This window comes from Bos indicus, chromosome 1 (assembly GCF_029378745.1).
Source record: "Bos indicus isolate NIAB-ARS_2022 breed Sahiwal x Tharparkar chromosome 1, NIAB-ARS_B.indTharparkar_mat_pri_1.0, whole genome shotgun sequence".
Classification (NCBI taxonomy): domain Eukaryota; kingdom Metazoa; phylum Chordata; class Mammalia; order Artiodactyla; family Bovidae; genus Bos; species Bos indicus.
In genome coordinates, this window is record NC_091760.1 from 147,361,257 (window position 1) to 147,382,380 (window position 21,124).

A 21,124-nucleotide genomic window follows, 5' to 3' on the forward strand; every position below is an offset into this window, starting at 1 on the left:
ACGAGGTCCCTAAATAGAGTGCGGAGAAAAAGTAAGGTGGGCCGCCACCGAGTACCGCTCTGTAAGTCACACCCCAGGTCTCGGATGGAAAGCAAGGGCAGCCCGCACTGCTGAAACCATAGGCGGACTAGGAAGTCAAGGCCTTAGGGCCTTTTTAAAAGGAAAAACAATACAAAAACTTAGCTTTTTCTCCATCCTTCATCCCCAAAGTTTTTAAATGTCTATGATGCAACTGATGGGCATGAACTTTTCAAGCTTTCCTTAATACTGATACATTGTATCAGCTAAGAAGACAGAAAACAGGACCTGAGTTCTGAGTTCCTCTAACTCTCTCCAGTCATCTAGTTCTAACACCTTGTAACCTCTCTGCCCACGCCAGCATCGCCCACCAGGAGCCCAGGAGAGCTCTTCATTCTGTGTCCATTTCACTGTTTCTCCTTCCTTCCCTCCCCTTCTTTCCCCACTTCCTTCTTACATTTACTTATGTTTATTTATTCATGGAAACACCTGATCCAGGCTTGTTTTCCGTGTAAGATTCTGCTGTTATAGACCTTGCCAGGCTCTCAAACTCTACTCCACCTAGATAAGAGAGCTGTGTTTAGATCACTCCCTTTTCATGTTCATAGCATGTCTTGTAAGTTGATTTCTAGCACCTTCCATATTTTGCTTTGTGTAACCATGACCATTTGTAGATTGACACAGGAGAATGACTGCAACCTCCAAGGTAATGCAACCGTTCCTGGCTCCCTACTTTGTTTTTGAACTTCTAGAATTGCTACAAGAGAGAGAAACAGAGAGAGAGAGGACAGGGAAGGGAAGAGATATTGTGCATTTTATTTTACCCCCAAGGCTGGAAAGGGAATTTCTCTCTCCTCCTACTGAAAGTGAAAAGATTTTTTTTTTTCTTTTTTCTTTGGTCAATCCAGCTGACAAAGGTTGACATAAGTAACCCAGTATGGCTGAGAAACAAAGTCAACTCAGTATCTCAAAAAGCTACCCAGATAATAAGTGCCAGAAAGTGGTGTTTCCAAAGTAACTTTGGGTAAATCACTAGCAAAACAAAATAACTTGGAATACTAAAATTTAGGAGATGATTTCTGAGCCACCAGGGAATCCCTTCTCTCTCTCTTGTCTTAAGAGGTCAAACCCCGTCAGCCATATGAAAGTCTTAGAGCACCCACACTCCTGCAGGCTGATCAGACGTTGCTGGGGTTTAGAGGTTAAGAAGGCCTCGGTGCCACTGAAACCCACAAAGAGAGCCTTCCACGCAGGAAGGAAGGGTTGCCCCAATAAAGTGAATGGACGGCTAAGAAGCCCTCTGCCTACCCACACATCTTTCCCTTCACGCGTGCAGTGCTCAGAGAGTCATTATTCTGAGTTCAGCCTTCTTTCCCCCATCTTTAAAAACACTGCTGCTGCTGCTGCTGCTAAGTTACTTCAGTCATGTCTGACTCTGTGCGACCCCATAGATGGCAGCCCCCTGGCCCCCCCGTCCCTGGGATTCTCCAGGCAAGAACACTGGAGTGGGTTGCCATTTCCTTCTCCAATGCATGAAAGTGGAAAGTGAAAGTGAAGTCGCTCAGTCGTGTCCGACTCTTAGCGACCCCATGGACTGCAGCCCACCAGGCTCCTCCATCCATGGGATTTTCCAGGCAAGAGTACTGGAGTGGGGTGCCATTGCCTTCTCTCTTTAAAAACACACATGTCTCCAAAGCAGGAAATGTATTCAGGTGCCCACCCCCGAGTCTGGCCCTAACGGTTCATTATTATCAATACCTCACGATAATAGAACCCAGTCTAATCAGGACTGCCGAGGGAATGACCAGCCCAGCTCTGCTCCCATCTCCCCATGGGCGACGGGGGTTTTACTTGACACTGGCCAGCCCTGTGCCTAAGTCCTTGATCCCAGGGTGGGAGCCTGGGAGAACCTGCCACCCCCCTGCACTGGTTTTGGAGCCAGAAAGGGTCTCCGTTTGAGTTCACTTCCAATCTTGGAGGATTCTGGCAATCGTTAACCTCTGAGGTTCAGTTTCTCTGCCTATAAACCACATCTACAGGATTGTAGGAATAACACAATGTATAAAAAAGGTCTGACTTGTACCAAAAGATAACTGTTCCCATTAAAGGGTTAAGCCTTGTGCCTTGATGCTGACGGCAAGACAGACCAAAAACAAAACTTGGCTTCTTAAGTTTCTCTGGTTTTGACAGTTTTCTGCACCAGTAGATTTCACCCTGTCTCTGCTTTCCCCGAAAGGAGGGAGTTACATACATGGCTTAAATGTGGTTCGTCATTTTTGGTAAATCAGGAGTCAGATTCTTAAACCTATTGCTCGGGTTGCCTGAAGCCATCTCTAAGGGGAGGTGTGGCTGACGCGGTGGCAGCGGCTCCCTTTTTGTCTAGACTCTGCCTGGTCCATCTTTCAAAAGAACGCGTGTCGAGTTTTCTTTCCTGTGACTGGGAAAGAAATCTAAAACTCGGCCGTACAAGTGCGTGATGATGTCCTGACTTGCTTAAACGTGCAGCCATGACCAAATGGCTTTCTGTTTGATTTTAAGACCTGGTAAAGTAGGAAGTTGAAATTAACCTCAGCCCTTTTATAGCTGAAACCTCAACAAATAAACAGTGGTTTGGTGGCATGGCAACCTAGCCCCCCTTTTCCATCTGTACCCTGCTTCAGATCATTTGAGGTGTCTATTTTGAGTGCTTCGTAAGCACATCTGATTCTAGATAAATAGAGGCAGTATCCTAGATCTGTGATTTTGTACTGAAGGAGTTAAAAGACCAGGCACGACCCTCCGATGAAGCCCGAGAAAGACTGGGTCCATCAGCCTATCGACCCGGGATCTTTCGGAGCCCCTAACTGCTGACGATTCCACCAGGCTGAAAACATCCACCCATTGGTTCGGCACGGCTGTAAAACTGCTCTTGTTAATACTATGGGGATGTTTTTCTTCCAACTACTGCGGCCATTTCAAAGAGAGCCATAAACACATGCTGAATTTTTATACAAAGCATCTTCTTAAATATAATATAGAAGCTCTAGTGCTAAGCTGGGAAAATAACCATTTTCATATCCATCAAGAACAAAATGAAAGTTTTGGCTGAAAGAGACTTTACTGTGATTCCTGTTAACTTTCTAATTTCAGGGGAAAAAAAAAAAAAAATCCCAAGGGTCTACTCGAAACAGGAAGAAAGTAAAAAAGCATTAGATTTCTAATGGGAAAAAAGAAAGGAAAAGGAAAAGTCGTTTTACATAAAACTTTCCCAGATACTTATTTTTTAAAAGCTGTTCCTACAGTTTTACAAGTGATGTCCTGAACGGCAAATCATATTTTGAAAAGAAAGGACATCGGTGACATAGTTAACACATTCTCTATAGAGTAGCAACTAAGACTCCAGGGCACTCTGAAAGCAAGTTATTATTACTTAGAGGTTACTATTACTTAGAGGTTGCAGAAGTAAAAAAGTTTTTAAAAGGAACAAGAAAGGGGGTTAAACCTGATACTGTGCTAAGCATACAGTATTCCAATGAGCTGAGGAATGCCTGTCAGTGGCAATGCCTCAGACCGAGAGCTGCTGACGGCTGAGGATAAGAATTCAACACCCCACCCCCAGGCCCACCATTTTCTTTTCGGTAAAGAGAGTGTATCTGATCAGGAAGAGAAATCAGATCTGGTTCACTCTTCACCAAAACCGAAACCAAGCCAGACTCCTGGTGATGATTTCCACCGGCCCCCATGTGGTTCAAGTTTCCATTGCCTTTCAAAATGCTTCATAATTTTGGTTTCAAGCAGTAGAAAAAGGCAAATCCCTTTATCAGCCCAGAAGTAGAAATGGTCAGTGACGCAGTGAGAGGATAAGAAAACTGAAGTCTCCCTGTGAATGTTACAAGTGAAATCCTGCAGATGACACGCATGTAAATGGCCCTAAACACAAGATCCAGCCATCTCCTAAAGAATTTTATTCTGTTTAGAAGAAAAGCAGCAATTCCCCCGCCCCGCCAAGCCCATCTCACTTAACATGCCATTTGCTCTAATTTCTCATACACGCTTGCATTTTGGAATTTCAAAAAATCAATATGCATATTTTGATTGAGTATGTGATGATGAAGCACCAGGAAACCAATGGTTTCATGGGACCTCTTCTTAAATACAGATCAGAGGCAACTGGAGATGAGAGGCAGCCCTCCCAAAGCCAAGCTTGGGTTTCTGCTGTCCACCAAAGGGCTAATCTACAGAAAGACCCTTTGACAGCTGTCCGCATAGGATCTTACATGAGGGGGAATCTCTGGGAATTTTTCATGCAAATAAGAGAACCTTCCCCAGAGACGTGAGTGTGAGAGTGAACGGCATGGGCCATCAGGCTCTGGGGAAGACAATGGAATTCCCTTTTGAGAGCCCCATATGTGCTAATCCCAAAAGAAAGCTATGGGCTGGAAACCCTCAAGGACTTGGGATTCTTACGCATCTCACAATAACAGCTCAGAACACAGAGAATGCCCGGGAAATCTAAGTTCTGCTGTCCCAGAAGGTCAGGTGCACATCCCCTGCTGGCCACCTGCCCCAGATGGGCCCCTTATCTTTTCCTGTGAGTCAAGCAAGCCTGCCCCTTTGAGAAAGGAATCTTACTGCAACCCTACCATACACAGCTGTGTCCCGCACACTCTGAGAAAAACCACTGCATTTCGGAAATTTGAAATGGTATCACAGAGCAAATAATCACTGACGTCAGTGCTTTCTGCAGTGTAAATGAACTCTGGGTATTATCTCATTTGGCACAGTGGGTTTTATGCAATTACTGTATTTTACAGTGTTTTTGCCATTGCCAGCTAACCCCTACGGTGGTGGGAGCAGGGAGAGTCCACCTTCTGGACTGACTGCAAATTCATTAGTTGCAATGAATACCCTGAATAGGATGGCGTCCAGACACTCCTATTTCCTTATATTTTCAAAAGGACGTGCATAAAATACAAACCCCACAAATAATCAGGAAGGACATGAAACGTCTTAACCATCACCTGGCTTGATGCGTGCCACGTGTATCTTCAAGCCAAGTTAAGTGAGAAAATGGCATGGCCAGAGCTCCTGCGTAAGAAATTCCAGACATGATCTACATAGGGATATATACGTAACTGGATATACAGGACTTCCCTGGTGGCTCAGTGGTAAAGAATCTGCCTGCCAATGCAGGAAACGTGGGTTCGATCCCTGAGTCGGGAAGATCCCCTGGAGGAGGAGATGGCCACGCCACTCCAGGATTCTTGCCTAAAGAAATCCTCATGGACAGAGAAGCCTGGCAGGCGACGGTCCAGGGCGTCGCAAAGAGACAGACAGGACTGAGCGACTCAGCAACACCCTCTCTATATCCTCTGTAGCAGGGCCTTTCAGTCTGGGGGTCTTGTCACAAAGCAACTCTGACTCAGTAGCTCTGGGGTTGGCCGGGGGTAGGGTGGAGTGGGGGGACACTCTGCTGTTATCAAGCTCTCAGGCTGCTTGCTGGTCCAGGGAAGTGGGGAGGAGAAGCCACGATGGGTCTGGGTGGGTTCTGCCCAAGGGCGAGGCTCGGTCCGGGTACTTACCCTGCATCTGACTCTGAGGCTGAGGGTTAAAGGCAGTGGAGTGGTTCAAGGAGGCCCGAGGGTTGGGTGTGGGGGCTGGGTGGTGTGGGCTGACCCTCATGGCCGTTCGCCGCAGCTGCTCCAGTTCACTGAGCCGCTCGGAAAAGGACAAGCTCCCAGGCTTGGTCTGATCATCTAGTTTCTGACGATGTCCTATTGTGGGGAGGGGGTGGGGAGGGGGAGAGGGAGGCAAGGAAGGAGGGAGGCAAGAGATCAGAAAATGTACACTGAGGATTTGCTAGAAGTCAGGTGTTTCTGGGTCTCCCCTCCCTCTCCCCTCACCGCCTCCCCATGCCCCATGTGGACCTGCTGGAGACCTGCTCATTCACAGGCACCCCTGGGGATTCAGGGCTGGCACATGGGGGACCCCTTTCGTCACATTGCTCATGAAGCGCTCCTTCGATCTGGCCCCGGGCGCCCACCTCAACCTTCTGCACCCATCTGCACGGGGCGGAAGGCAGAGGGTACGCTGGGCTTGGTGGCAGAGGTGGTGGATGGCGGGAGAAGGGGGGAAGGGGCACTTGTTTGGCCCTGAGCTGTGGGCTGGAGAAGGAGCCCCAACAGCTTGCCCCCCAACACACACCCAAGCCCGGCTGGCTTCAGAGCAGCGAAGTGGGCCCTGGAGCTTAGCAGCAGGTCCCTGCCAACAGGAAATGAGGTGTGGCTACCAACCACAGCCCTGAGAGGTCAGATTTCCTGTTAAGTGCGAGGCAAGGGCCCCTTCTCCGCTCCTCACCAGCTCTCTGAGAGCATCCTCTCCTCCCTGGAGCCGACTTCCCTGGGCTCGGCCTCCACGGGTCGGAGATTCGCAGCAGCCGGGGCCCCTGGAGCCCAGAGTGGGCTGCCAGCAGAGTGGAGGTGCTTCCCCGGGAGGCGTCTGGAAATCCAAGGCGGGGAGGGGGCCCTCAGCACCTCGGGAGCCAGCAAGTGTCCTCGCCTGCCTGGCTCCTTGTCAAAGTCACTGTCACCAGGATGCAAGCAGAAACCCTGCACTAGAAAAGGGCCAGGAGGGTTGGGTTTCCTCTTTCCTCCCTTAGTTCTTCATCAAAATGTCTTTTAAAAAAATGTATTTACTTTCTGACTGCACTTCGGGGCTTATGGGATCCTAGTTCCCCGACTAGGGATTGAACCCGTGCCCCCTGCAGTGGAAAGGCAGAGTCTTAACCGATGGAAGGCCAGGGGAGTCCCCACAATGTCTTTAAAGCAGAGATTTAGGCCCGTGGAGCAGAGCTGAGGATCCCAGGTACCCACGTAGCCACGTGGGTTAGAGGGGTGGGGCTGGGCTTGGCCAATTCATTGGAAGAAAGAGCCACTGACCAATTTCACAACTCACCTCCCACCCCGCCTCTGTCGTCAAGGGACCTCAAAACAAGACTGGGGAAGCAGCCCCCTTGGCAGCACACTCCAGTGGCCTTCCCCATGCCCGACCCCCTCCTCAGTGAGAAAGATGATCCCTGGATTCCAGCACCCCCGCTGCCACCCCCAGCCTGGGGTGGGAAGGGAGTTGGGAGAAGTACATTTTAGCCCAGCTCCCAATGGCTACAATTATAAAATTAAATTTTATAACTTGTATTATGGTTCCAAATCTCCGTGGTTTGCCGTTTCTTCCTGCTGCCAGGCCCCTTGGCACAGCTGATGCTGTCTCAAATTCCAGACCAGAAAAAGGACCCACTATACTGCAGCGATTTTATCACGAGCAAGACCTGTTTGGCTCCGAGATGAGGAAAAATACTTAAGCATAATATTTGTGTAGTTCAAATGCAATGCTCCCTCTTTTCATGTGTCACCAAGGCAAATCTGGTCTCTGGTTCAGCCCCTGCAGCCCACAGCCCTCTGCCTGAACCAGGCAGACCGTGTCACGTGGGCCCAGCACACATGCAAGGCCTCCTACCCGCTGAGTATTTTAAGCACCGGCCTTGTGGGTGAAAGGCCACAGGGCCAGCTCCCAGAACAACCCCTGCCACGCCTTTTCCTCAGAGGGACGAAAACAATCTTTTTCTAGAACATTCTATGTCAGTCCATCATGGAGTCGTTCGTGGTCTCCGCATGGAGCGTCTCGGAGACTCCTCCCTCCTCTTATCTCTGAGACACATTCTCGCTTCCTGACGGTCAGACTGAAAAATCTGAAGCTTTCTTGCAGAGGAGCAAACGATACCAACTCAAAGGTCATCCCAAGCACATTAGTATGGCCCTTTCCATGCCTATCACCACCTAGCACCTGGAGTTAGAAGTCAAGGAGAGAAGGCAGGACACATACTTCTGGAAAGTTCTACCACCTCAAAAAGAATGCCAGTTGGCATAGGGAGTGGTGCAGAGGCTTCTAGCAGGTTTTGTACGCATCTCAAAACTGCACACTCCTTGGGCACCCAGTGGTGATTTTTTTAAGGACAGGGTGTCAAGGACAGTAGGTGATCCAGGAGAATGATGTGTACCAGATCATTCCGAACACATGCATTTGGTGTTTTGGAGCCTCCGGCCAGCCTTTGAAGAGAGGCCTTTGGTTGTGTCTACCTCAGTCCCCAAGCTTGGGGAACACGTACCACCAAGAAACTAAACAGGAATAAGTCATTTCAGGGAAGCCACTACTCTGGCTGGGCACAATGCAAGATATATGTATATTTTTTAACGAGACCCCTTCTCATCACTCTATGCTTGAAAACAAAGTTTCAACGTGTGAGCAGTTTTTGCACCAGCTGACACCTGCCAAAATCGTAGTCATTTACAGAGATTAACTGATGACTGTCTGCTTCAGCAGGAATGTTTGGGCATAGCTCTCAGAGAAAACAATTCTTCACTCTAAGCTCTGTTCTAAGCCCTGAGAGTCTCAGGGCTGAGTTTAATGCTGGAGGAGGGGTGAGAGTTCACCCCACACCCTCCCTGCATGTGATCCTGGAGTAAGTCAGAGCGGTATTACTCTCCCGGGGACCCTGAGACCCTCCTCCCCACTCGAGCTGGAGAGCTGGAACACCGAGACACGGGGGAGATAAAAAGCATTATATTAAAGGTGTGGTTCTGATGCATTCAGAAGCTAGACCAAAGGAAGACCTAATTCTTCTTTTCTGAAACCATCAGATTTCGTGTGCCAAAGAGCAATATATATTTTTTTTTGCATGAAATATAGAAGCTTCCGATACAAACTTTCAAGCTGGGGAAAATGAATGCTTTTTCTGTCTCCAGTTTCCTGTATCTGTGTGCAATTAAGATGTCAGTTTGCTCCCTGAATTTTAAATACAGGAGTATGGAGAATGTCCACTATCAAATTCATTTTTCTTCTTTCTTACTGACTACTGGGCTTTCGAGGGCAACAGGGAATTCAACCCTGGATCAAACCTTCTGGTAGAAATTATGTGAAGCCTCAAACACATGTATGTTGGCAGCCTGGAGTTTTTGGACACGTTGGCAGTCAACTGTGCATGTTTACAAGGTTGTCTTGAACACAGTCACAACCTCACGATGTCACACAGGGACATCTGATCCTAAATTATGTTTCTCTATTACTATTCTCATATTTTTTTAAAAAGTACTTGATTAGAATTTTATATTTATGCAAAACTATACAAAGCCAAAAGAACCACCACCAAAAAGAATAAAAACTAATTCATCCCATCTGCTAAATTTTACTTCATTCCAAAGACGTACGTGCTGCAGTCTTCTGGAATGGGTGCCCACTGGGCATCCCTAAATGTTAGGATATTTGTGATGGTTAATGAGACCAGCTTTTAGTTTTCTGCTACTGAAAACAAGGCTGAGTGGGTATGCGTATTTCACTGACAACTGAAGTCCCCTTTTCAGGAAACCATTGTTGATCTGTGGCTCAAAGTAACTGAAATACAATATAAATCATTCTCGAATTATAATGGCTACTGTCCCAATAAATCCATCCTACACTGAAAATATCACAGGCTGAAAATGCATTTAAAACACCTAACCCATCAAACATCTTAGCCTACCTTAAATGTTGTCAGCACATTAGCCTAGAGTTGGGCAAAATCATCTAATACAAAACCTATTTCATAATCACATGTTGACCATCTCAAGGCATTTATTGAATACTGTGCATAATGAAACTGAAAAACAGAACTGTCCTCTGAATACAGGCAGTTGCATGTTTATCTGTTGTTGATCCCTAAGAGGTCACGGCTGATCACACAAGCAGCTCACCACGCATCGCGAGCCCAGGAAAAGATCAAAGTTCACAATTCAAAGTATAGTTTCTACTGAGTATGCACCACGTTCATGTCATTGTAAAGCAAAAAAAAAAAAAAAAATATCCAAGTAGAACCATTCTAAGTCAGGGACAGTCTGTATACGATCATCTATGAAAGAAAATGGATAAGACTAGGTTGTCACCTTTCCTTGTCAAGTTTTGTGTAGAGAGAATCATTTTCTGACAACAAACATGTAAGTCCATGTTTCTGATGTAAGTTTACTGATTTTCTTGATAGATTCTCAGCAGAAAAATTAGAAAAGGCATGTACTCAAAGCATTGTCAACATGAGCAGCTGAGAAAAACTGATGCAAAATGAAAAGACCAAAAAGACATCTATCTATATACGTGTGTGTATACACATCTCTGGCTTCCCTGGTGGCTCAGCAGTAAAGAATCAGCCTACAATGCAGGAGATGTGGGTTTGATCCCTGGGTCGGGAAGATCCCCTGGAAAAGCAAATGGTAAACCACTTCAGTATTCTTGCCTGAGAAATTCCATGGACAGAGGAGCATGGTGGGCTACAGTCCACGGGTTCAAAAGAGCAGGACACAACTTAGTGAGTAAAACCACCCATGTTTATCTCTGTCTCCCTCCATCCATCCATCCATCTATCTCACTGTGATTCTTTCAAAAAGGTGTATCTTTTTCAAAAGATGTTTGCCAATCAATCTGATGCTAACGACAACATCTGGATATAAAAACATCAATATTTCTTTCTTTAATATGCTATCCTTTATGGACTAGGGAAAATAAACTGACGAATCTAGAAGATAGCTCATTTTTCCTGGTATAATATTCTAACTTCTGGGCTCCAGAGTCAACAAAGTCATTGGGACTTTAAAGTAATGATTCTGAATGTGGATGTGATCCTTCCTCAAAGCCCGTTGCAGGTGGTGAAGTAAACCTTTCTAACTGCAAACCTATCCATCTGCTGGCTAATGAACACTGGGAAATACTGTCCCATATTGTGTATAGGTTATATATACACAGATTTATATATATATAATTATATAATAATGCATAGATTGTATATACATTATATACACAATACATAAAAACATATGCTGAGATATGTTACTAAACTGGAATACATACTATCAGTTCAGTTCAGTTCAGTCGCTCAGTCGTGTCTGCCTAGTTGCAACCCCATGGACGGCAGCACGCCAGGCCTCCCTGTCCATCCCCAGCTCCCTTAGTTTACGCAAACTCATGTCCATGGAGTCGGTGACGCCATCCAACCATCTCATCCTCTGTCATCCCCTTCTCCTCCTGCCTTCAATCCTTCCCAGCATCAGGGTCTTTTCACATGAGTCATACTATAATACATGTTTCTGTATCACCCGATGGTATGTATACACGGGTAGCCTAACTTTGGAGTGCTGCGGTTCACGTGGTCGCAGGAGTCAGACGCAACTGAGTGACTGAACAACAACAAGCCCAACTTTCCCTCCACCTCCTCCCATACCATTAAGCTTAGAGAACAGAGAAAGGCTGAAGTCCTTCCGAACTGAAAGGCTAGAGGAATTAGCTTCATTTTTAAACTCCTACATGGCAGTGAAGTTCAGAGAGATTATGTCATTTATCCAGTCTCACACAGCCAACTAGACGAACAGCAGGTCTGAAAACACACCCACTCCCTCAACACCCCACCCCTCACGCTCCATGCACTTAGAAATACCCATTTCCCTGACTCCCACATGATCAGAGCCACAGTGTCCCTTGGCTGCCCTTCGCACGGACCCTGGACACTTGCACGACATGCACCCTCTGCCTTGACCATCCCACTTCCGTTCCCGGCTTGCCTTAGAACAGAAGATAGCCAGAGCTGTGAGGGGGACCCCTCCCAGAGAGCTGGGTCTCACACATCTGCATGGGCATCAGAGTCTCCTAATGTCCTGGCAGGTCTGGGGGCAGGACCGCCAAGTTCAGAAGAAGATCCGGGCGACGCAGAGGCTGCTGGGGTTCCCAGGGAGTGTGATGGTGAGTGTCAGCCACTCCTCCCCGCCGTGCACGTGTTTCCAACCTACTGCTCATCTGTTGTGGGCTGGAAACTAAAACACCAAATCTACCAGAACCGTGTTTAGACTACGTGCCCATGGACACTGAGTGATGGCCTTGTTTTGGTGATAACTATTTTGTGGTCTTTAAAAACTTTTTTTTTTTTTTTAAGATACTTCAGTGTACAGAGTGCCTGAAAATGGGAAAACTCTGCCTGAAGACAGCTGTGACTGTCTCTCTCCCACCATCCTGGAGAGGACCCTGTGAGTCACTGCTGCAATCATCAGGAGGGTCAGGGAGGGGAACCCAGAATTCTCAAATAGGAAATGACTTCTGCCCTGTTGTCTAAGGAGAGGCTTCAGGGAGTAGCAGAAAAGGGTTACGTGGATCCTATGAGTCCTTCCCAGAAATGCAGGGGTTATGACCTCGGAGCCCCTGAAAGGATGAGGGTGTTCATGGGCTGTGCTGTGCTTGGTCGCTCAGTCGTGTCTCACTCTGTGCGACTCATGGACTGTAGCCCACCAGGCTCCTCTGTCCATGGGATTCTCCAGGCAAGAATACTGGAGTGGGTTGCCAGTGCCCTCCTCCAGGGGATCTTCCCAACCCAGGGACCGAACCCAAGTCTCCTGCATTGCAGGCAGATTCTTTACTGTCTGAGCCATGAGGGAAGCCCAAGAACACTGGAGTGAGCTTCAGTGGAGAAGGCTATCCCTTCTCCAGGAGATCTTCCCGATCCAGGAATTGAACTGGGAATCCTGCATTGCAGACGGACTTTTTTTTTTACCAGCTGAGCTACCAGGGAAGCCTGGGGGTGTTCATACGGATGCTTTAATCCCTCTCCCTGAGAGAAACAGCATGGCACCAGCGAAATGGGACTGCCAGTCTGGATGTTAATAACTCTCCATCCTAAATCTGCTTTTCTACCCAACTTTCCTGTGGACAAGAGCAAGTCTCTTCATCGCTCAGCCTCCTTATCTGGAAGCCTGGAATTAAAGGACTAAGACGGATTACTGCAAGGGACTCTGAAAGCATTCACAGCAATTACATCTGCAGGGATTCAACTCAACCGGATCCTGTTCGACGACTCTAAGCAGGGGCTCTCTTGAACAACTTCACGTGACGTTAGGACTCTCAAGAGTTTGCTTTCTGCCTCTTTTTCAGGCAGATCCCAGGCCTTTAGGAGCCATCAGGCTGGTCTTCAGAACTCTAATTCAAAAACAGGAATTTCTCCCGCCTGCCCTATCTTGGGTGCACTGATGGTTGGCAGCTTTGCACAAGGCATCCTTAAAACTCACTCCCTACCCCGTGTCTCCTGCTGTTTCAGCCATGGCCCTCTGAACAGTTGCGAGCAACCTTGGACGTCAGTTTTCACAGATCCTTTCCCCCTTTCCCCTGGAGTCTTCACTGAGCATTTCCTGGGACCTACCAGCCAGATCATCCCTTTCTGTTTCTGCCCCTTCCCCACGACGGCCCAAAGGCTGCATCTGGAGGGAATGGGCCGTTCAAGTCACCTTAAAAACCTGTTAACAGGTTGTCAAGGGCGGCAGTTGGGGGGCGGGGGGTGGGGGTAGGGAAGACCACTGTGCAGAACCTTAATCCAGGGTATCATCTTCCTGCTTCCCTCATTGGTTAGAAAACAATGGTACTTTTCAGTTCCCTGGCCACGCCCTCCCGTCAGCGGTCAGAGGAATGTAGGCTGAGATCAACACCCATCGTCCCACGTGTGCAGCTGTCCTGCTCCCTCACCCACACGCCTGGTACACAGCTTCTCTTCCCTCCGTGCGTGAGCCTTCTAAGTCATATGGAGCCGGTGGGGAGAAGCCACCAGGGTGCCAACGCTTCCTAGGCCATAAGTTTCAACCGACTGATTCTATAGATGTGACGTTTACCCACGGAGAATCACCAACAGGGACTGCGATGGGTATGGTTGAGAGGAGCTTAGGTTCTCTTGCAGGTTGCTGTTCAGTTGCTCAGTTGTGTCTGACTCTTTGCAACCCCATGGACTGCAGCATGCCAGGGCTCCCTGTCCATCAGCATCTCCCGGAGTTTGCTCAAACTCATGTCCATTGAGTCGATGATGCCATCCAACCATCTCATCCTCTGTTGTCTCCTTCTCCTCCTGCCTTCAATCCTTCCCAGCATTAGGGTCTTTTCCTATGAGTCAGTTCTTTGCATCAGGTGGCCAAAGCATTGGAGTTTCAGCTTCAACATCAGTCCTTCCAATGAGTATTCAGGGTCGATTTCCTTTAGGACTGACTGGCTTGAGCTCCTTGCAGTCCAAGGGACTTTCAAGAGTCTTCTCCAACACCACAGTTCGAAAGCATCAATTCTTTGGCACTCAGCTTTCTTTATGGTTTAACTCTCACATCTGTACTACTGCAAAAACCATGGCTTTGACTAGATGAGCCTTTGTCGGCAAAGTGTCTCTGCTTTTTAATATGCTGTCTAGGTTGGTCATAGCTTTTCTTCCAAGGAACAAGCGTCTTTTAATTACATGGCTGCAGTCATCTTCTGCAGTGATGTGGGGGCTCAAGAAAATAAAGTCTGTTATTGTTTCCAGGTAAGTGAGTGAGACTTGAGTCTGTGTGTGTTGGGGGCTTGTCTATCCTGGGTCTTCCCATCCGTGGTCCTACAATGGCTCCTCACAGGGCATAACGTACATACTTTAAAGGTCAGGCTGGCTTTTGCTAAGCCTACTTTCTAGACTAGAGGGCAGACAGCCTGAATTCCCTGCTTTGCTCCAGCCATACCGGCCACCTTATGACTGCTCCTATATGCCTGCCTCAGGGCCTTTGTACCTGCTGTTTCCTCTTCCCAGGACATGTAGTCTCCAGATACACTTAAGTTTCATCTTCTCCCTGAGGAATTTCTCAACACCCTAGGTTAAGCCGCACCTTCTCCAACCTGGCCAGTTCCAAGCCCTTTATCGCTGGTTTTCTCCATAGAATTTATTAATGTTATTTATGGTTTGTCTCTGCCCACTAGGCTGCAAGCTGTATGAGCCAGGGACTTTGTCCCTTTACTTCACACCCGTATGCCCAGTGCAGAGAAGAGGACCTGGCAGAGCAGGCTCACTGAACATTCACTGACTGACTGACTGACCAGCTGAATGCTGGTGCCAACCAACTGTCCTCCATTAGATTTCGGGGAAGCAGGATTATTCAGGGCAAAGGAAATTTGAACAACAGTTTTTAGCTGAAATAAAACTGTGGAGGGCTCAGAAAAACTACTTAGGGAGGAAAAATATCATCATGGAACATAGAGAGTTTTGTGTGGAGAGCTGTCTTATGGGAAGTTGAACAGTCTGTAAAACTGGTCCTCTCTATTTTTTTTCCTTCATTACACAAAAAGATAAAAAGAATGGATAAAAGGCCTTTTGTGTGGAGCTGAGTGCAGTACCCTCACATAAGCAAGGCACTGCTAGAGCTTGCTTGTGTTTTTGGAGAGAGTATCCCCGCACATACACACTCACACACTCACACACAGCGTCTCATGTCCCTAGACACAGGCTAAGACACAACTGGTAGAGCAAAGCCTGAAAGGAAAGGTGTAGAAAGTGGAGAGTGAAGCTGGCTGGGACCACGACGAGAACAACTAACCCAGACTTGAGGCCAAAGAGCTGCACAGGGTCTGCCCCCACCATCCCCTGCTAAACTGTGCCCTCAAAATTCGTGGGACAAAAACACGAAGCAAAATGGGGTTCCCTGAAGTGCCGGCTCACGGTGACAGGCAGTGGGGTTCTTAGCTCATCCCCACGAGCTTTCAGAGACCCGAGGCCCCCTGAAAGCAGAGGAGTCAGGACGGGTAGTCATCAGTCACCATGGTTACCCCCTGTTTCTGTCTGGTGACTAAGGAGGTAATTGCAGCTTAGGGCAGGGGACCCGCCTGGTTTCTTGCGCTCCTGACCAGAGGTAGCCCTCTGCGGGGGCAGGCAAAGCAACTGTCATGGATGGGTGCAGACAGCTCACAAGTTGGAGATTCTTTCTCCTCTGCAAGCTTGTGATTTCAAGTACTGTCAGCCTGTCCTTGGGGAAGGGGCGGTCTGCAGAAAATGCCATGAACTGGTAAGAAAAAGTAACCCCAGGGTGGTACCTGGGAGTCTGTGGATCCATTAATCTGAGGGGCTCCTCCCGACAAGGACAGGCTCTGTGAGTGGCAGGTGGCTTTGGTAGGATGTGTTTTTGCTGGTGAAGCAGGGGTCGAGTTGAGAGGTGTTAACCTGGCTGTGGAGTCCAAGCCTCAGTAGTATTAGCCCTGGGGAAGACAGGCTTGGAGGAAGAACACTGTCCCAGATGTCCATAGGCTCCACCTGCTCCCTCCAGCTGCCTGGGTGATGCCGGTCTCCCACAAGCCTTCTGACACCCCTGCGGGTCTCCACTCCCCTCCAAGACCTGCACACACTATGCACAGAAGACAGAGGCCCGTTCAGACAGGGCTGTTCAGACAGGGATGCGGTAATCTAAGGGCCCTGGAGGTTGGATGGTGTGCCTCAGTCAATGTCGGGTGAACGAATGAATGAATGAATGATGAATGAATGCATTCAAGAATAAATAAATAGATGTCCAGCCCCCTTCCTAGGCTAGACCTACTCAGGGTCGTACATCCTACAGCGGTGAGGAAAATTCAAGGGGTAAGGAAAAATTGCCTCTCATTGCTAAAAGCTCTCCTGTTGGTCCCTGGTGAATGTGGGGTGGGTGGGGTCTTTCCCAGAAGCAGGGGAGCGGCAAGAGCGAACAGCACCTGATTCCCGTCTTCTCTCAGGTCACAAATGCCCACTGACTTCTGGGCTGGCCTCACAGCAGCAGGAGGCCAAAAGGCCAACTCAAAGCCCTCGCCCAAGTCCTTTAACAGATAGCCAAGCAGGTGCCGAAGGACAGTGGCCCCCTGACCACTCACTGAGCACATGCTCGTAAGAAAGCCAATAGTAACCAGCAGTCGTTTGCAACCTGTCCTTATCCCTACCTCACACCATCTAAAGAAAAAGCTGGCAGGTTATTTTGGGGATACTGGCCTCACTCAGGCTAACTTATTATCCACTGTTGCCCACACACAGCTGAGAAACAGCATTGGTGGGGGTCCTCCCCCCTCAGCTACTTGAAAGGGCAGTGGCTCTTTGTCCGGGACTCCCCAAGAGGCGTTGCACGATGACAGAAACGCTGGTCCTGTGCTTGCCAGGCAATCTTGGGAGGGAAAGTTCTATTTATGTCAAGACCCAAGTGCCCCCTATTCACCCTGATGACCCCATCTGAGCCAGTGCTGGAGGGAAGGACAAGAAGGGTATCGATACTTCCCTCCAAAACCCCTGCACCGTTCTCCCATCCGAATCCTTTCCAGACTGGAGAGCAGCAAACAGCAGCCCTTCCTCCTTTCATCTTCACCTGGGGACTCTTGTCTCTGCAAAGCTGACTCTGGTGGGACCAGCTTCCCCGCTCACCTCTGCTACCAACGCCAACAAGAGAACCGACTTTGCGACGGGTGTTTTGAACCTTCTCTCCTTTTAACTCCATCCACAGTTCCCTCTTCTGTGCAAACACTCTGGTGTGTGAAAGCACAGCCTCCAGTGGGTGAGGGTGCCCTCATAAAGTGCAGGTTACTCCTCGCCTTTTCTCAGCCGGAGGGGGCGGCCCCCATCTCACTCCCTTCTGGGTCTCTTCCCCACCCCCAACTTTCTTTTTTTTTTCTTTTTCTGAAACCACTTCTGCTTCCTTCATTTTCTCTGCAGCTGTGGCGGAGAGATATAGTAAAGCTACTGTATAGGATTTTGAAAGCAGGGCCTCTGAGAGCCTTCCAAGCCCCGTACAAGCCGGTTATTCTCTGGCTTGTTTTCTTTGGCTTCAGGTTAGTAACACAGAATGAGTCAAACAGTATTAACTTTCAATAGGGAAGTGGTGTGGTCAACCCAAGCTGTTTGCGGCTAGATGGTGCAGATAGGTAAGGCAGGTAGTGAAGAACAGCCCATAAGGCTGGGAAGAGGCAAAGGAGGGGAAGGCAGCCTCGCTCAGAAACATCCAACAATTCGGTCAACAGGACTCTACCCATCTTTTTTTAAGTTGGCTGAGGAATGAACCCCAAGGTCTCTGGCCGGCCAGCTTCCGGAATTTGGCCAGGTTGGAGCTCTGTAGCTCACAATCGAGCACTTTGTGGGTAGAAGGATGACTTTTTTTTTCCCCTTTTCTTTCTTTTTTTTTTTTTTAAATGATGCCAAAGTCATAGGAAATCAAGTTAGGATTATTTCCCTTCCTTAGGGCATGTCCCTCTGGGTGGACCTTTATCCATTTCTTCCCCCTGCTTGGGCTGTGAGTGGCTGTGCTCTCCACCTGGTCCTTGCCCATCTTCTCAGCCCTGAACCTGGCTCCCCAAGTTGGTGGGCTGGCTGCAAACCTGGGTTCTCCTCCAGGCCAAGTGACCCTCCAGGGGGATGCACTTGCTCCTACAGACATCAACTCTTCCTTTTAGAAGCTGATAAGGATCTTCAAACCATCCATCGTTAGGCAGGTGAGGAAATGGAGGCTCTGAGAGGGGATGGGGGCTGCTGAGCTCTGCAGAGCCAACCGGGCCGGGATCTGCGATCTTTCCACGTAGCCGCCTCTCCCTTGCCCAGGGTTCAGGATTGCTCTTAGGGCTCAACAGAACGGCTCCAAGAATGGCCCAGCCTATGAGACTCAAATTTCAGCAGTTCCTGGTTTCTTTCTCCCTGCCCTCAGCTACTTATTTATTTTGAGATCGGCTGAATCACCCACGGAATAGAGCGAGTTTCTCCTCCCAACCGGCTCTGACAGCATGTGAACGAAGGAACAGGACAGCAAGCCAGCCTTGGAGCCTTGCAAGGTTCTCACCTCAGAGCAGCTGCAGGTTTTGACTCCTCCTGGGAAACTGGCAGGAAGGCTCAAGGGTGTAATGTTTCACCTCCCTGCAATCTAATCCCCAAATCTCAGGCAAGCAGCATATATAAAAAGCCACGGGTGGAAAAAAAAAAAAAGGAACAAGGACTCGGCAAGCTACACTACAATCTCTGCAACTCTTCCTAAGCCTTTCATGGACAGAAAATGAAATAACACAGCCAGAGAGGAAGAACTGCATTTGGTTTTGGAAAAGAAATAGATATTAAAATTAAACTCAGTTCTCTTAACTGTGAAGTTTGCCTTTTGTTTGTTTCCAAAATGCCTACAGGGTGTGTAACAGTAGGAAAGGAAATATTAAGATATTCTGAGGGCAAAAAGTAAAGCTTCTACAAGTGTGGATTCACAGTGGGGCTGATTTAAATGCCTTTATTTTTCCCCCTATGGTTTTTCTTCTCATCAATCCTAGAAGACAGGATGAGATGAAATGTACCTTCAAGAAGCCAAGTTTTATTTTAGATCCCTGAGATTTTTGTATAATATACACAGCGATAATAAGATTTCCTATGCTTTTCTGTTATCTAATTACGTATTTATAGATTTCTGATAGACTGATAGATTACCTGACAGACTGTTTACAAAGCACTTCGTTATTTATCATCCCAATTCATGCAAAGCAATCTTCTGCATTAGAGCTATTATAATTATCTCTACCTTATAGATGACTCAATGGAAGCTTCTAGATGCTAAGTGTCTTGGCAGATACACAGCAGCATGTTCAGTTAAGAAACAACTACATTTTGATAAAATCTTTGTTTGGGAAAAGAAACAAAGGAAGCAGGGAAATATGGTGAACATGGTTTGGCTTCAGTGAGGAGAAAATTGGTGAAGTAATGCAGTATTTCTGCAGTATTTGGGGTTAAAATAGTATTTTATTGCAGTATTTGGGCTGGAACGAAAAAGGTAAAAAAAGCCCTTACTGTCTTGTATCCTGAGAGTTCAATCTGCAATGATTAAAAAAAAACAAAAAACTTGGCAATGGCAAGTATCTGGCCTCCACTTAGGCAGAATTCTAGCTGATTCCCTGGTGAGGGGTATGGGATGCGGGAAGGGGGTCCCCCTGTGTCCAGGGCATGTGCTTTAATAATAACAGCTAATATTTAAGGAGCACCTCTGTGCCAGGCACCATGTGTCATCACATGCTCCTTTCTTCAACAAGCATCAGAATATCATCTTCCCGGGCTTGCATGTGAGGAGGCCAAGCTCAGGGACATTGATCTGACCACAGGGCACAGGTGACCTTGAATCAGGCCATCAGCTCTCCAGCCGGGCTGCCAACCACTGCTCCAGCCTGTGACTCAGACCGCCTCTAATCCTCACATGTCTTAGCAAGGTCGGTGTCGCACGCCCATTCTACAGATGGGGAAACTGATGCCCAGGTATGGGAAGTATCAGGGCTCAGACATGAGGCCATACTGGTCCGCCTCCAAACTCCTCTCTCATTCCCCCGGCTCAGAGCTTCATTTCTGAAGCTTGGGGCTGTGCCCTATAGCAATGCCAGAAACAGAAAGATGTGACTATGGGTATTTCTCTGGAGCGTTTTAAAATGAGTGAATTAGAAATATCATAAAACCACTTCAGAGGTAAGTAAAAATAAGGTGATACCAGGAACACATCCAAAAAGGGCCATAAATGTATATAGTTCTTAAGAGCTTAGATATTTCAAATATTTACTTTTTATCTCAAATGACCAGAAGCCTGACTTCTAAGCCATGGTGAACAAAAACAAACACAAACAAATGGAATCTCAAATGTTCGCCATTTCAGTGTAGGAAAGCACTCTGAGAGACTCAATAACTGGCTGAGTTTTAGTCAATACTTGCTTTAATGGAACCTGAGTATATGTAAATCGTGGAAGCACCAAAGTAATGTATTGCCATTAACTTACTTTATAGGGGTCTAGGGAGTTGGCAGATTAATTCAACTGTATTCCTTAGAAAAAGGCAAACAGAAAAGAACTTTGCTTTGGGTACTTCAATGTTACCTTGGCTTTCATCTACAAACATATAGCCAGAATATTTGGCTTGGCTATCAGGAATTTTCCCAATGACAATGCATAACTTAGTTGCACAAAGAACTCACTGTAAATACATCACGTGTAACTGAGAAAGGCATTTCACAGCCAATGTCAGTGTCTGTGACCTGTCTGATAATACAGCTGTAATGCTCAGTAATAGGCTATACCTAACTCACCCCTTCTTGAGAGTCAACTGTTCACAGCAAAAAAAAGCAAACCTTTAAAATAAATTGTTTATAAAGGAAAAGAAAATGGGAAGAATGGGAGAACACAGAAACTGCAAGCTAGCTCAAACGAACTTAAACACAGATCTAGAGCAAGGGGGGTTAATTCTACTTTTCTTAAACTGAACCTCTCTTTTTTTGGCGGTGTCAGTGAGTTC

The 21,124-nt window shown here is 47.5% G+C and overlaps 1 protein-coding gene across 7 annotated transcripts in view; it reads right to left on the minus strand.

Moving 5' to 3' along the window:
• The window catches only part of RUNX1 (RUNX family transcription factor 1), a 273,985-nt gene that overhangs the window by 39,387 nt on the left and 213,474 nt on the right, over window positions 1-21,124 (minus strand). For 6 of the 7 annotated variants that reach the window (XM_070796606.1, XM_070796601.1, XM_070796608.1 and 3 more), the window contains one exon: window positions 5,580-5,771. The exons of the other annotated variant lie outside the window; for it this stretch is intronic. In XM_070796606.1, coding sequence (XP_070652707.1) covers window positions 5,580-5,771 — 192 coding nt within the window. The remainder of the gene's footprint in view (window positions 1-5,579; window positions 5,772-21,124) is intronic. 7 annotated transcript variants of the gene reach the window in all.